Source organism: Mus caroli, chromosome 2 (assembly GCF_900094665.2).
Source record: "Mus caroli chromosome 2, CAROLI_EIJ_v1.1, whole genome shotgun sequence".
Taxonomy (NCBI): domain Eukaryota; kingdom Metazoa; phylum Chordata; class Mammalia; order Rodentia; family Muridae; genus Mus; species Mus caroli.
Window position 1 is genome coordinate 47,482,281 of NC_034571.1, and position 12,188 is coordinate 47,494,468.

A 12,188-nucleotide genomic window follows, 5' to 3' on the forward strand; every position below is an offset into this window, starting at 1 on the left:
AGGGAATACCAGGCAGTCCGCTTTGGGCAACACATTTCTGAGCCTGTCTTAATAATACAGAGTCTGCTGAAATGAAGCATTCTTCCTGACACCCCGTGTTTACTATGACCAAGCCCTTATCATACAAAACTGTAATTATTTAACCACAGAGACAAGAATCTGAAGATGATGGTTCACCCCTACTCAGCCATGCCTAGCTGGAGCACTTGTATCTGTTGTTAAATGCAGGAAGAAAGGTTCTTTTACATGGTTGGGTTTTACATGGTTGGAATTTCATGACTGTTACACAGTACCAAGTCTCTCACAGGTGACTCAAGTCCAAAGCAGACCTTCTGGATATAAATCTTACTGCCTAGCAAAAGGCACTCTTTGTCACAGAAGAGCAGTTAAATACACAAGCAGCTAGATGCATACCTGTAAATGGAGATGTGGAAAACTAGAAAGCATAAGTTGGTTAGCAAGAAAGAGTCAAGGTTTTATACACAGTTTAAATGCTACAGTACAAATTAAGAGCTCATGTCTCCTTGGTCATTGATACTGTGCTTTCTGGGAATCTTTTCTCACTGAATAGTTTTGAAAAATCCCACACTGGGGTCACTGTTTGTCATTTTCTATTACCTGGCTGCTCAGCTTGGCTGCCTTCTTGGCCATTTCAATGTCTGGGCGGCCAAGCATGCTTAACCCATGACTGCCTTCCTTGCGATGCTTGGCTCTGTACTCCACCTGTGTCAGAGAGAACAGAAATGGGAAGTGTGGTCTCAGTGGCACACACCCTGTTCTTGTTCACAGTGGCCCTTCAGTGCCAGGTCATTTTAATGACACTCTTACCTCACTGGCCTGTTTGGCTGCCTGGGTGGCCTTCTTGATGTCTGGCCGGTCGGCCACTGTGGTGTAATGCAGATTTTCTTTGGCATCTTTTTTATAGGCAACCTTTATTTGAGGGAAGAAAAACGCTTACGTGAGGCACACAGAATTTTCCAATAGTCTTCACTAAATACAAACTGCATGCATGTATGTAGAAAGAAGCCAATTTCCACCCCTGCTTTTTCTAAAACCGCCAGACAGGGAAGTCACTACATCAGGAGCATGAACTCGTTTGAGGTCCACTGTATCACGTGAGCTTCTGGGATGCTGAGGGGACACTTACGTCACTCTGCTTCTTAGCCACTTCCATGGCGTGTTTCACCTCTGGAGGCTCTTGCATGATGGAGTAGTTGGACTTGCCTTTCTCCTTGACAAACTTCTTTTTGTAGTTTGTCTAAATGGCAGCAGAGTTGTCCGTGTGAGGATAGGAAGGTGAGGAAAAGGTTTATTTGAGGGATCTGAGAAGATCTTCAGGAAAACCCATGGTTTCCAATCACTGTCAGTTGGAACTTGGATCTCTGGGCCATAGTCTACTGCCTCCCCTGCTTTTCTCTAGTGGACCAACACCAGAACTATCCAGGAACAACACTAGAACTATCCAGAAAGCTTGGAGAACTGAATTCAAGCACACTCAATGCTCACTCCTAATTCTTACCTTTAAAATATCTGTTATAGGTTATACCAGCAGGACGCAGTGGGCAGAGATTATTTTGGTCCACAAGGTGATTTTAGCTCTCAAACTGTACATTACTTAATGACAGCAGTGGCTACTTTCGATTGGCATTGCTGTCTCCCACTGATAACATTAGTTATGCCTTAGATTGCAAGATTTGCTAAAGTGCAAAGCCTACATCTGCTTCAATGGGCACAATTGGAACACCAATACACTTCTAAAAAATAAACCCTAGAGTTTAGGATTCATATACAGGTACTCAGGTTGAGAGGGCTGATCCATAAAAGAAGGTGGTTTGTAAGCAGGAAGTTGGTTGTCTTTGATATAACTCCTAGTTGCCATCAAGAGCTCCGCGGCTGGCCACTTACATCACTGACGTGCTTGGTCACTGCCTTGACGTGAACTGTATCCCTGGTCTCTGGTAGGGTTGTATACGAGCCTTGGGCCAGGTGCTTCTTGACATGGTCCTTGTACTTGTTCTGGAGGGATCCACAAAGAGCTTGTTAAGGCCTCTGCCTGGGGCCTCAGCCTGAGATGGAAGTGAAGCATATGGGCTGTGGGTGGGTTACCTCAGACACCAGATTGCTGACAGTCTTCGCCAAGAGGATCTGTGGGGTGTCAGGCACAGCATGGCAGCTTCCTCTTTCCTTTACGTGTTTCTCTTTGTATTTCAGCTGTGGGGGTTGAAAGGGACGAGACATTTCTTTACCTTCTTTTAAGGATCTTGCACATTTTCCTTCAGCTCCCAAACCCCTCAGCAACAGCTGAGAGCATACCACTGATAAACAAGGAACGCACCAAAGGATTTAATGCTCATTCAGAATGGGTTTTTCCTGACAACTTGGGGTTTTAATAAAGATGAAAACCTCACGGTAAATCTTTGCCTTTAGTTCAAAGCATTCTCGAGTATGTCACCCATTGGGCCTGGAAACACACAATCTTTCTTCCTTTACAGAGGTGTCAGGTACACAGTAGGAAGACTAGGATCCCACAGAAAAGAAACTTTAAGATTCGGGACAGAATCTAGCCGGTCTTTCAGATTCCCTGTGCTATGGGAACGGCCAGCTTCAGTATAAGCCAAGAATCATGCCAGGCTCAACAGCATTTTCACAGATGGTACCCAGCTCATCACAGATGCCGCTGATGGCAGCACCGTGTGCTAGGACCACAGCTGAGCTCCTACAGAGAGGACTTCTGTCCTGTCCTAGATGTTTCTGGAGACTACTGAGTCAGAGTAGACATCACTGTAGAAGCCAAGGATGGCCTTGAGTCAGGGTAGACACTATAGAAGCCAAGGATGGCCTTGAGTCAGGGTAGACACTGTAGAAGGCTGAATACTTACATCGCTCTCTATTAAGGAATTCCTGAGGGCCAGCACCATGTCTTTATCGTCAGTGACAGAAAGCTTGCAGCCCTTGAGAAACTCTCGGTCCAGCTTATATTCAAACTGCGATAGGAGAAAGCAGAGGCAGCAGGTCATTTGATTAAACTGGAGAAGAGTCTTCAGAGGGAATACCCATTCTCAGAGTCAGGGGAGGGGCTTCCTGGCCTTTCACTGTTACCACATGCTAGATTCGTCCTTTCTAGTCCAGGAACCAAGACTAGGACTAGACTCTCCTGCCCTCTCTAGCTTCAGGTCTCTGAGCCCTCACGCCTGGGACCAGTTGTCAGAGGACAGGCTCAACAGCCAGGTTTGTTTCATGAATTTGCATTTCCCCTCAAACTTCCTTCTGTTCTGGAGCCCAAGTCAGCTGGGGCAAGCGCCCTGACAGTGAGTACTGGAACGGGCCACGTGTCTGTCTCCTCTCTTACGTCACTCTGCTGCAGAGACGACTTGGCCGCCTGGATGAAGTCTGGGCGGTCGGGCGTCCACTTCCAGTATGCTTTATTGGCTTCGTACTGCTTCTTGTAGTCCAGCTGTTTTGAAAGTGACAGAAAGACAATGCTCAGGTTGAGGTGACACATATATGCAGTGCCCAGCGGGACTCTTGCAGTTTAACGTCCCACAAATCGTAGCTCATGGAACCCTCAATAAAACTGTCTGCGCTATTCAGCCTGTCAGTCACTCAGGCTATCAGTGGATACTCTTTGCTCCCAAATAGATACTGAAGCTTTGGAAGACTTCCAGATGAGATGATTCTACAACCTACCTTAACTCCACCCTCGTCACCTTCAGAGTCTACTTGTTAACTTGTAAGTAAATTATAGGTATTTTCGTAAAGGTGGCCAGAATATGACAGACACTATACACAACTATCCCCCAGACTCCACAATGTCTGTTTTCCTACATTTCCTTCCCACATCTGTTTACCTATTTATTACCTACTAGTGCATCCTTAAGACTCCTGCTAGCTTCTATGACACCTTAATCTACTGGCCCCTAGAAATGGATGTTTCTGGAATGAATGAGAATCAGTTGGATTTCTAATGTTTCATAACACTATTTTATGTGTTTTAAAAAGTTGGTGCCCATCTAAGTTCACAGAGTTGGTTCTGTGGGTGAGATTTTAGGGTGTTCCAGCTAAAGAAAGGCATCAACATAGGGATTATCTGAGTAAGTCGAACATCCAAACAGTGTACCTGACAGCAGCTAGCGGCTCTGGCTTCTCCTTCAGAAGCAGACACTAGAGCTTAGGGCAAGAGGGGAGCATGGAGCAAAGACTGAAAGATGCTGAAGTGCTTTCCAAAGCACTGCCTTCAGTTCAGAATTAACGTCTGGACTCAGCTGTCCTCAAACACTAAGGAGATGTAGCGTGTGACCTAGCAAGATCACCCTCGTCTCTTCATGCCCCTTCGTGAAGAACAGAAGGAACATCTAGTTTTTAATACCATTCGCTAGCTACTTGTTCCCCTGAAGCTGAGCTTTTCATCTGGACAGGCAGAGGCTTCATCTCATGATGAGATTTGAAAGGCCACATGCTTGCTGAAGTGGCTAAATCTCCACCACGGTTGCTACGGTGAAACGGCAAACCACAGCCATCTCCAAAACTCATGCTGAGGTTTGACTGCCACTGGTATGAAAGGAGGAGTTGAGACCTTCAGTAGGCCATGTGGGCACAAAGACAGAACCTCCAGGGGGACTGTGGCTCATGCTGCAGGAGAACAATCATTCACTTTTAGACTTTCCCTATCTGCTCTCTGCCATGGGAGAATGCACTAAGAGACGCCATGCCAGATACTCATATACTCTTGACCTCCCTATCTCTCTGAATGTAAGTCAATGTCTGTAAACTACCCAGTCATAGGTATTCTATTACAGCAGCAAAGGGAGACTAAGGCTGGCCTGAGACAAGGAAAGCTCTATAACTTACATTTGTGTTGACTTTGTAGGCATCTTTCGCTGCTTTGATATGAACAGCATCTGGCTTGATGGTGCAGTTAGATTTATTTCTTTGGTAAACTTCCTTATATTTCAGCTATAGGAGACAATGATGGCATGGTTAGTTTTTTACCCCCTAGGGAGTTAGTTAAACCTTTTAAAGATGAAGAAACTAACACTTTGATGGCACTACACTATGTTGCCCACGAGAGCATATCTGGTAACAATCTGCTGTGAGGGGAAGATGCAGCTATGTGGAACTGAGCCTTCTTACATTTGTCAAAACACAGTGAGTGTGGTTAGCAGTGTGGCTACAGGCTTTACTCCTGCTAGTGTGGGCTGGAAGAGTCAGCTGGCAGCTCTCCATGTACACTTCTCCTTCCCACATCAGAAGGGCCTTGGTGCAGACATCCTGAAAACCACCCTCCAGGACGCATTCAGGCCTGCCCTCCTCCTGTGTGCCCATGGTTCCTCCTGTGCACCCATGGTTCCTCCTGTGAGCCCATGGTTCTTCCAGCTCTCCAGTCACAGCATAGCTATTTACCTGTCTATTTTTTCTATTAAGCTGAACCTCTTCAAGGCAAAGGTTTTACATCAGTTACTATCTCATTCCCAGAAGCAGCACATAGAATCTCAAGGGGCAAACATACCAAAAGACACGGTCATCACAGCTGTTGGACTAGAGCTGTACCTCATGAGTTTTGGTAACTGGATTGAACGTGGGAGTGCCAACAAGTAGTTCTGCTATCTTGAGTCTAGGACCTCTAACTTCATCTATGTTTGCTTTTCCTAAATCCTATGGCCCAAGGGTACAATATTGTCATTTTCACTTGGTGTGGGGGAATGTGATTAAGGTAGAGTATGCTCAAAGGGAAGGAACTGTATCAGGGTCTACTATATTTACCACAAGAAGTACTGTATGCTGGGATTGTTTACAGACTACTACATTAATTAAGTTCTAGAACTTCACAAGAAAGTTCTAGAATTAGTACTTCTCATCAGTACCTACCCCAGCATATTCTAACAAGCATTTGAGGAAGTGGATATAAAAAATGCCTCAGTTTACCACAGGGAGCAGGCTGCTGTGCGCTTGACCTGCTGGATACTTGTGTTTATCTTTGTTTGTGTGCAGCACCTAAACTTATTTTTAACAGATTTCATATTGCAAAGATGCTCTTTTATACATGTCCACCTTCTCAACCACTACACTAAATATCCAAGGGTTTTTCATGGTGACTCATAGTCAACAGTATGGCATATTTATTCATCTACCAGTGTACCCCTGTGCATAGCTATAGTCAAGGTTTTGGGATAGGTGGCAGGCATAACAGTTTCCTGTGTGTGTGTGTGTGTGTGTGTGTGTGTATACTCACGTGCACGTGTGTTTGCATGGGCCAAGAAGCTCAAATACCATAGAATTATTTAAAACACTGAATTTGTGTGAGTTATATTGATTCATGCCACTTGGAAGACTGAGGCAGGGGAATCACTGTGAGTTCAAGGCCAGGCTTGGCTAGAAAGTAATCTCTAGGACAGTCTGAGCTACAGAAAATTAAACATTATAAAAATAAAACATTCTGAATCTTTTTTTTTTCTAATGAATTGATGGTGGTTTTTCAGTTACAAAAATCCAAGCAAATATCTGGTTTTGTTCTGTTTATTTTTTTCTACACAGCCCTGCCTGGCTTTATTAAACCAGCAATCCTCTCAGCTAGCCTCCCAAATGCTAGGATTATACCCATGTACCAACATAAAGTCAAGATTTGAAAATTTATGAATAGGAATTCTCCTGAAATTCAGAGTGTAAGAACATAACAGCTAGTTCATTTTCTCTGGGAAGGTAAGGTTGGTGGAGTGGTCTTGGTTGGGTCACACTGCCTCAGTGGGATCTCTTCCACATGCTACCCCAAAATGTGGCTTTGCTGTTTGCTCCTCCAGAACTGGTGACCATTTCTTTATCATTTGCCATAGTTTGAACCTGTAATGTCCCTAAAGCTGACTAACGTCTTGGTCTCCAGCCTCAGGTGCTGCTTGCTGGCAGGTAGTAAAAGGTGGCTTCAACCTCCTACAGGTCTGCTACCTCCCAGCAGTGTGGCCTGTCCTCTGAGGGGATAGTGAGACCCAGCTCCTTTCTCTTCCTTTCTTATATCATATTGGCCCTGTTGCTTTGCTGTGTACTTCTGCTACAAGTCGCAGTCTAACCCAGGCTCAAGCAACAGGGCCAATCAATCACAGAGTGGAAGTACCCAACAAGGAGTCAATATAAAACTTTCTTTTTATAAGGGGATGTATCTCGGGGATGGCAAGTGAACACATCTCTTGGAATGTGTGTAAAAGGTAGGGAAGAAATGATGTCTGAGTTCCAGGAATAACTCTTGACTGACTTTGAAACATTGGCTCTCTGCCTCCTAGATCTCAGACATTACATTGCTAGTTGCCAAGCTATACTGAAAAGATGCACAGAGGGGCCTCATTTATACAGAAGCCAATCGGCCATCAGCTGTCAGTTGTGTGAGTATGGCTCTCTGTGGATTCAGCTTCACAGAGCTGTGCTCATCTTGATTGAAACTGCCACGTCTGTTCCAGGGTCACCCTGGTCACCCAACTCAGTTTTTCTTACAAAGATTCCTAGCAAAACACTAGGACAAAATCACTGTAGTAACATATAGATGTTTACAACCAAAGGCTGGTGCCAGGGAAGGGCCTCTTGACATTACTATTTACTATTGGTTTTGTCTGCTTTTGGTTTTGAGATGGGCTCTCACTGTACAGTTCTGGCTGGTATAGAACTCAGAGATCTGCCTGCCTCTGCCTCTGTAGTTCTGAGATTAAAGACATGTACCATCATGCCCAATTGACATTATCTCAAGATGAACAGGTACATTCCTGGGTCTGGTAGAGTTGCCTTTGACGTGACCAATACATACATTTCTCCTTCTGGTACAAACCACAGGGGTCTGCTTTGCCTTGCTGCCCTGGACTAAGCTTTGCCACTAAGTTCTCTTCAATTGCACTTTGTGTCTCTGGATCTGCCTGCCCTTTTCATCCACATCAGTGTGACTCTGATACATTGGGACTGGGTCTTGTAAGAACCACCTTGAATCTTGGCCTAGCTATGTCCCTGTTGTCTGCGAATAACGTTTGGAACAGACCTTTTTTGCTGTGTCTAGTCAACTCACAGAATCATAAGGAAGATGGGGGATTGTCATTTTAGGGCATTAAGTTGCTATGTGGTCTTTCCCCAGGTCACCACCTGGAGTTTACTACATCACAATGAAAGGCTAAGACGGAGGGGCTAAGGAAGGTTACTCACATCGCTGACTTCATCCTTCACTTTGCGGACATGCAGCAGCATGGGTGTGTCATGGATGGTGGTGTAGCCTCTTGGTCTGGCTTTGTTGTATTCCAGTTTATAAAGTATCTGAAGCAGATCAAAAAAGCAGGAAGGTGTAACATCATGTCTCTCCATTTGCAATTTAAAATACACATGGCAAGTAAGTAGGAAGGAAAGGCAATTCTATAAACCCAATAGGTATTTACAAGCCGTCTGCTGAGGCCCCTGCTTCTTCCTAGCTTGCTTGCTGATTTGAATGACAAGTCTTCAGTATGAAAGAAGAGCCCTGTGTGCAGGGGGTATGCATCCCCCTTGCCTCCCGCCCCCTGACAGCCATTTCTCAGACACCTGACAGTCTACAGTGGGCCCCGCCCGGGCAGATGCTCTGAGCCCAGGGATGCTCTGGAGATGCAAGCCTTTGCTCTGTACCTACATCACTGATTTGCTTGTTGACTTTTGTGGTGCGCAGGTGCTCTGGGGTGTCCACAACCGAGGTGAATTTGTCCTTTGACTTCTCATACTTTTTCCTGTATTTGATCTAAATCGTGGAAGAAAGGACAAGTTAAGCTCAAGAACAGAGGCCCTAAAGAAATCTCATGCAACACCAGAGTGTGTTGGCATCATGGTGGCTTCTGCCTTAAATCCTAACTGGAGATGTTTAACACAGTTTATATTTCATTGCAGTAGTATAGTAGCATGGACAGATATTTTTCAATATATTTCATATACATGGAAGCAAAGGGGCTCTCAGAGGTTAGGAGCCTGAGCCAAGGGCACGTATGCAGTAAATATCAGAGGAAGACTAGATTCTTCTCTGGACTGACAATGTTACTCTAACATTTCATATTACATTGGTAATTTTTCCATGCCCAAGTAAAATAGATGTCCAATAAAATGAATATATATGACTTTTAAAGTATTTTAGATTTTTTGTCTATCATCTCTCTGTCTGTCTGTCTATCTATCATCTATCTATTAATATACCTATCTATTCATCCATTCATCTACCCACTCACATCCTCACCCACCCACACATCCATCCATCCATCCATCCATCCATCCATCCATCCATCCATCTATCTATCTATCTATCTATCTATCTATCTATCTATCTATCTATCTATAATCTATCTACCTATCATTTATTCTTCTTTCATACAATACATCCCAACTGTACCCTCCCCTTCCCTCCCTCCTTCCCTCCCCTCCCTCCCCTCCTCCCACCTTCCCTCTTCCCCAGATCCAAACTATATCTTTTTTGTAATTCCCAAGTCTCATTTTTTTGTGGTTTTGTTTCTTTTTTTTTTCATGCACATAAGCTGTTTTAAGCAGGACAGATACAGAGACCAACAAATTTTCATGCACAGTGTTTTGATGATCCTATCAAGGCAAAAGATGTTTATGTAAGAAGGTATGCCTTTATATATATATTGATTTGACAACAAACTAAAAATCACAAAGCTTTCTGCTAATACAAAAGACTGGCTAAAGCCTTTCTGGCATTTCATTAATGCTCTTGCAGGTAATGAAGTTACCATATTCTCTTCCAGTCTCTGATGGAAAGGTGTCAGTGTGTGCTCAATGGACCTTGTGGGGTGATAATATTACCAATATGAATATGGCCAATGTCTGGAGGCTACGTGGCTAGCCCCAGCTCTCTGAAACAGTTGCAGTGAGAACTGAGCAATGGGGCAATTAGAAGAAAACATTAAATATTCAGACCTTTAAAAGCCACGAATCTCCTAAAGAGCCTTAATTTCTAAGGAATCTGCCTCTCAAAGCAAACACTAAAAAACACGAGTAAATGTTATATCAGGTTGAAAGAAAAATGCATGGAGACTCTGCTGATCTTTGCAGATTTCTGAGCATTAGATGTACAGACAGTGGCTGTCCGGTACCCCAGGTCACAGTTAGATTTTACTTCTAAGGAGTGAATATTCATATGCTGTATCATGAGAAAGCAGCAGGGGCAGAAGTCAGGAGAGGAGACCAATGAGAGCATAAAAGGAAATGCACAGACGGTCTAAGCCTGCTTCTTCACACCCCTTGAACATTACCTGGCTCCACATGTGTGTATTGTAGAGAGCAGTCAACATATCTGGACGCAGGATTTCATTACAGCCTTGTTTCAGAAGCATCTTGGCACTAGATTTATATTTTCTCTGTCCATGCAAAGAGCAGTGAAGCACAAAAGAGACTCATGAAGACAGAAAGAACATGGCTCTATATCCCAGTCACTGCTTAGTGAAGAGATGTAGGCTTAACATACTCTGTGTACTCACAGGGCTGTGTGGTGAAGTCCCCATGTGGGATCAAGGAGAGTGGCTGAAATATTTATGCTTTGACCACCCCCAATCCTTGCAAACCGGTAGGACAGAGGTATCAATATGTATGTTACCACCCAGACTGCCTTACGAAGATGATATCAACAGAACAGAAAAATAAGAGTAGGGATTTCTTCTGTCTTTTTTCTCCCATAACTTTAAAATTTTGTTTTTTTAACAACTCAATTTGCAGTTTACAGTTGCTGTTAACAAACCAGTTCTACAGAAGAATAAAACAGAGAGAGCCCAGGCTTCTGTTTTCATCTTCACCACAGCACAAGTGAGGACACAGAGAATTGACTGGCACACTCAAATAGCTCATAGGCTCTTTGGGTGGCTAGACAGATACTTGGAAACAGAACATCCCAATATCATAGGCAGAACCTATGACATCCTTGCAGCAGACGGGACGACACCTTGGGAGAAATCGCAGCACAGTCCTGTCTGGGCCAAGCCACTGGCCTCATCACAGTACCTGGCTGATCTGGTCGCCTGCGGTCTTAGCCAGCAGATGTCTAGGTTCATCGACTACCAGGTGGTATTTATCTTTCCGCTGCTCATAATCAGCTCTGTATTTTTTCTGCTCAAACATCATATTAAATTACAGCAAGAATGTGACTTCGTGGGTACATGGTTATGTCTCAATCTAAACACTCCGGAGCGTTTGAAACCTATCAGTCCCCAGGACAACGCTTAGATGATCATACAGAGAGTTGGAATTACAAGTTAAGGCAGATTTTCCAGAGAGAGGCTGGAGCCTGGGAGAGAGCAACCTCTGGAGCAGACCAATGGACCTTAGGCCCACATGTTTCCATCTTTGCATAAGACATGTTAGTAATGTCAGGCTGTATGGAATCTTACACTGTATTTAAAATGAGATGCCAATAATCTACAAGTTTAATAACAAGGCACCAAGAATCTAAGAGTATAATTAATGCTATACAAAAGTGTAACTAACTATAATATCCAAAAGTATAACTACATTTACTCAAGGAAAGTTGTACTAATTTCCTTGATGATTTAAAAGACACTTGGAAATTATTCATGAAATAGGAAAAATAAAATATATCAAGATTGTTGGCCCTAGGAAGCTGCTGATGGTATTGTTCTTAGAGTTTTCCTGCCTGGAAATGTGTTGAAATGAAATAATTAGACAGAAATGAATTGAAACCGGCAAAGGCCATACATGGAAATGCACGGCTAGCTACAGTCTCATTGCTAGCTCGCCTTTACTAATTATCTAACGTGTTTGGACTTATGCAAGTCCACGGATATCTGAAAGCAGAAAAGAATAAGTTTAGTTATGAAAACATCTAAACATTATAAAAACTCCCCAATCAGGACTTGATTATCAACTTGCTCAAATTATATTCAAATTACATCACTGTAAAAACAGGTATAAGAAAGAAGGGGTAGAATATAAGGGGAGCTATAAATAGATACTACTATGCATCTAATTCCATGGGAGTAATAGTCATATATTTGAATGCATGAGTCACACAACTATTCCCATTGAGTGAGTCAGGGTTCTGACCACTTCCATTTTGGTGCCTTTGTAGGACTACTGAATCAGCCTTGACCATCTAGGTCTCCCAGGTCTACAACGGGTTAAAGGGATTTAGCTGATAGTCCACAGAATCCTTCCTCCTCTCTCTGGCACCATAAAACTGTTAC

The 12,188-nt window shown here is 43.6% G+C and overlaps 1 protein-coding gene across 2 annotated transcripts in view; it reads right to left on the reverse strand.

Annotated features, from left to right (window-relative positions):
* Neb (nebulin) overlaps positions 1 to 12,188 on the reverse strand; it is a 200,705-nt gene that overhangs the window by 33,811 nt on the left and 154,706 nt on the right. For both annotated transcript variants that reach the window (XM_021181047.2, XM_021181053.2), the window contains exons 115-125: positions 10,990 to 11,094; positions 8,624 to 8,728; positions 8,170 to 8,277; positions 4,849 to 4,953; positions 3,350 to 3,454; positions 2,880 to 2,984; positions 2,107 to 2,211; positions 1,906 to 2,016; positions 1,148 to 1,258; positions 829 to 930; positions 619 to 723 (exon numbers count right to left, since the gene is read on the reverse strand). In XM_021181047.2, the coding sequence (XP_021036706.1) occupies positions 619 to 723; positions 829 to 930; positions 1,148 to 1,258; positions 1,906 to 2,016; positions 2,107 to 2,211; positions 2,880 to 2,984; positions 3,350 to 3,454; positions 4,849 to 4,953; positions 8,170 to 8,277; positions 8,624 to 8,728; positions 10,990 to 11,094 (1,167 nt within the window). The remainder of the gene's footprint in view (positions 1 to 618; positions 724 to 828; positions 931 to 1,147; positions 1,259 to 1,905; positions 2,017 to 2,106; positions 2,212 to 2,879; positions 2,985 to 3,349; positions 3,455 to 4,848; positions 4,954 to 8,169; positions 8,278 to 8,623; positions 8,729 to 10,989; positions 11,095 to 12,188) is intronic.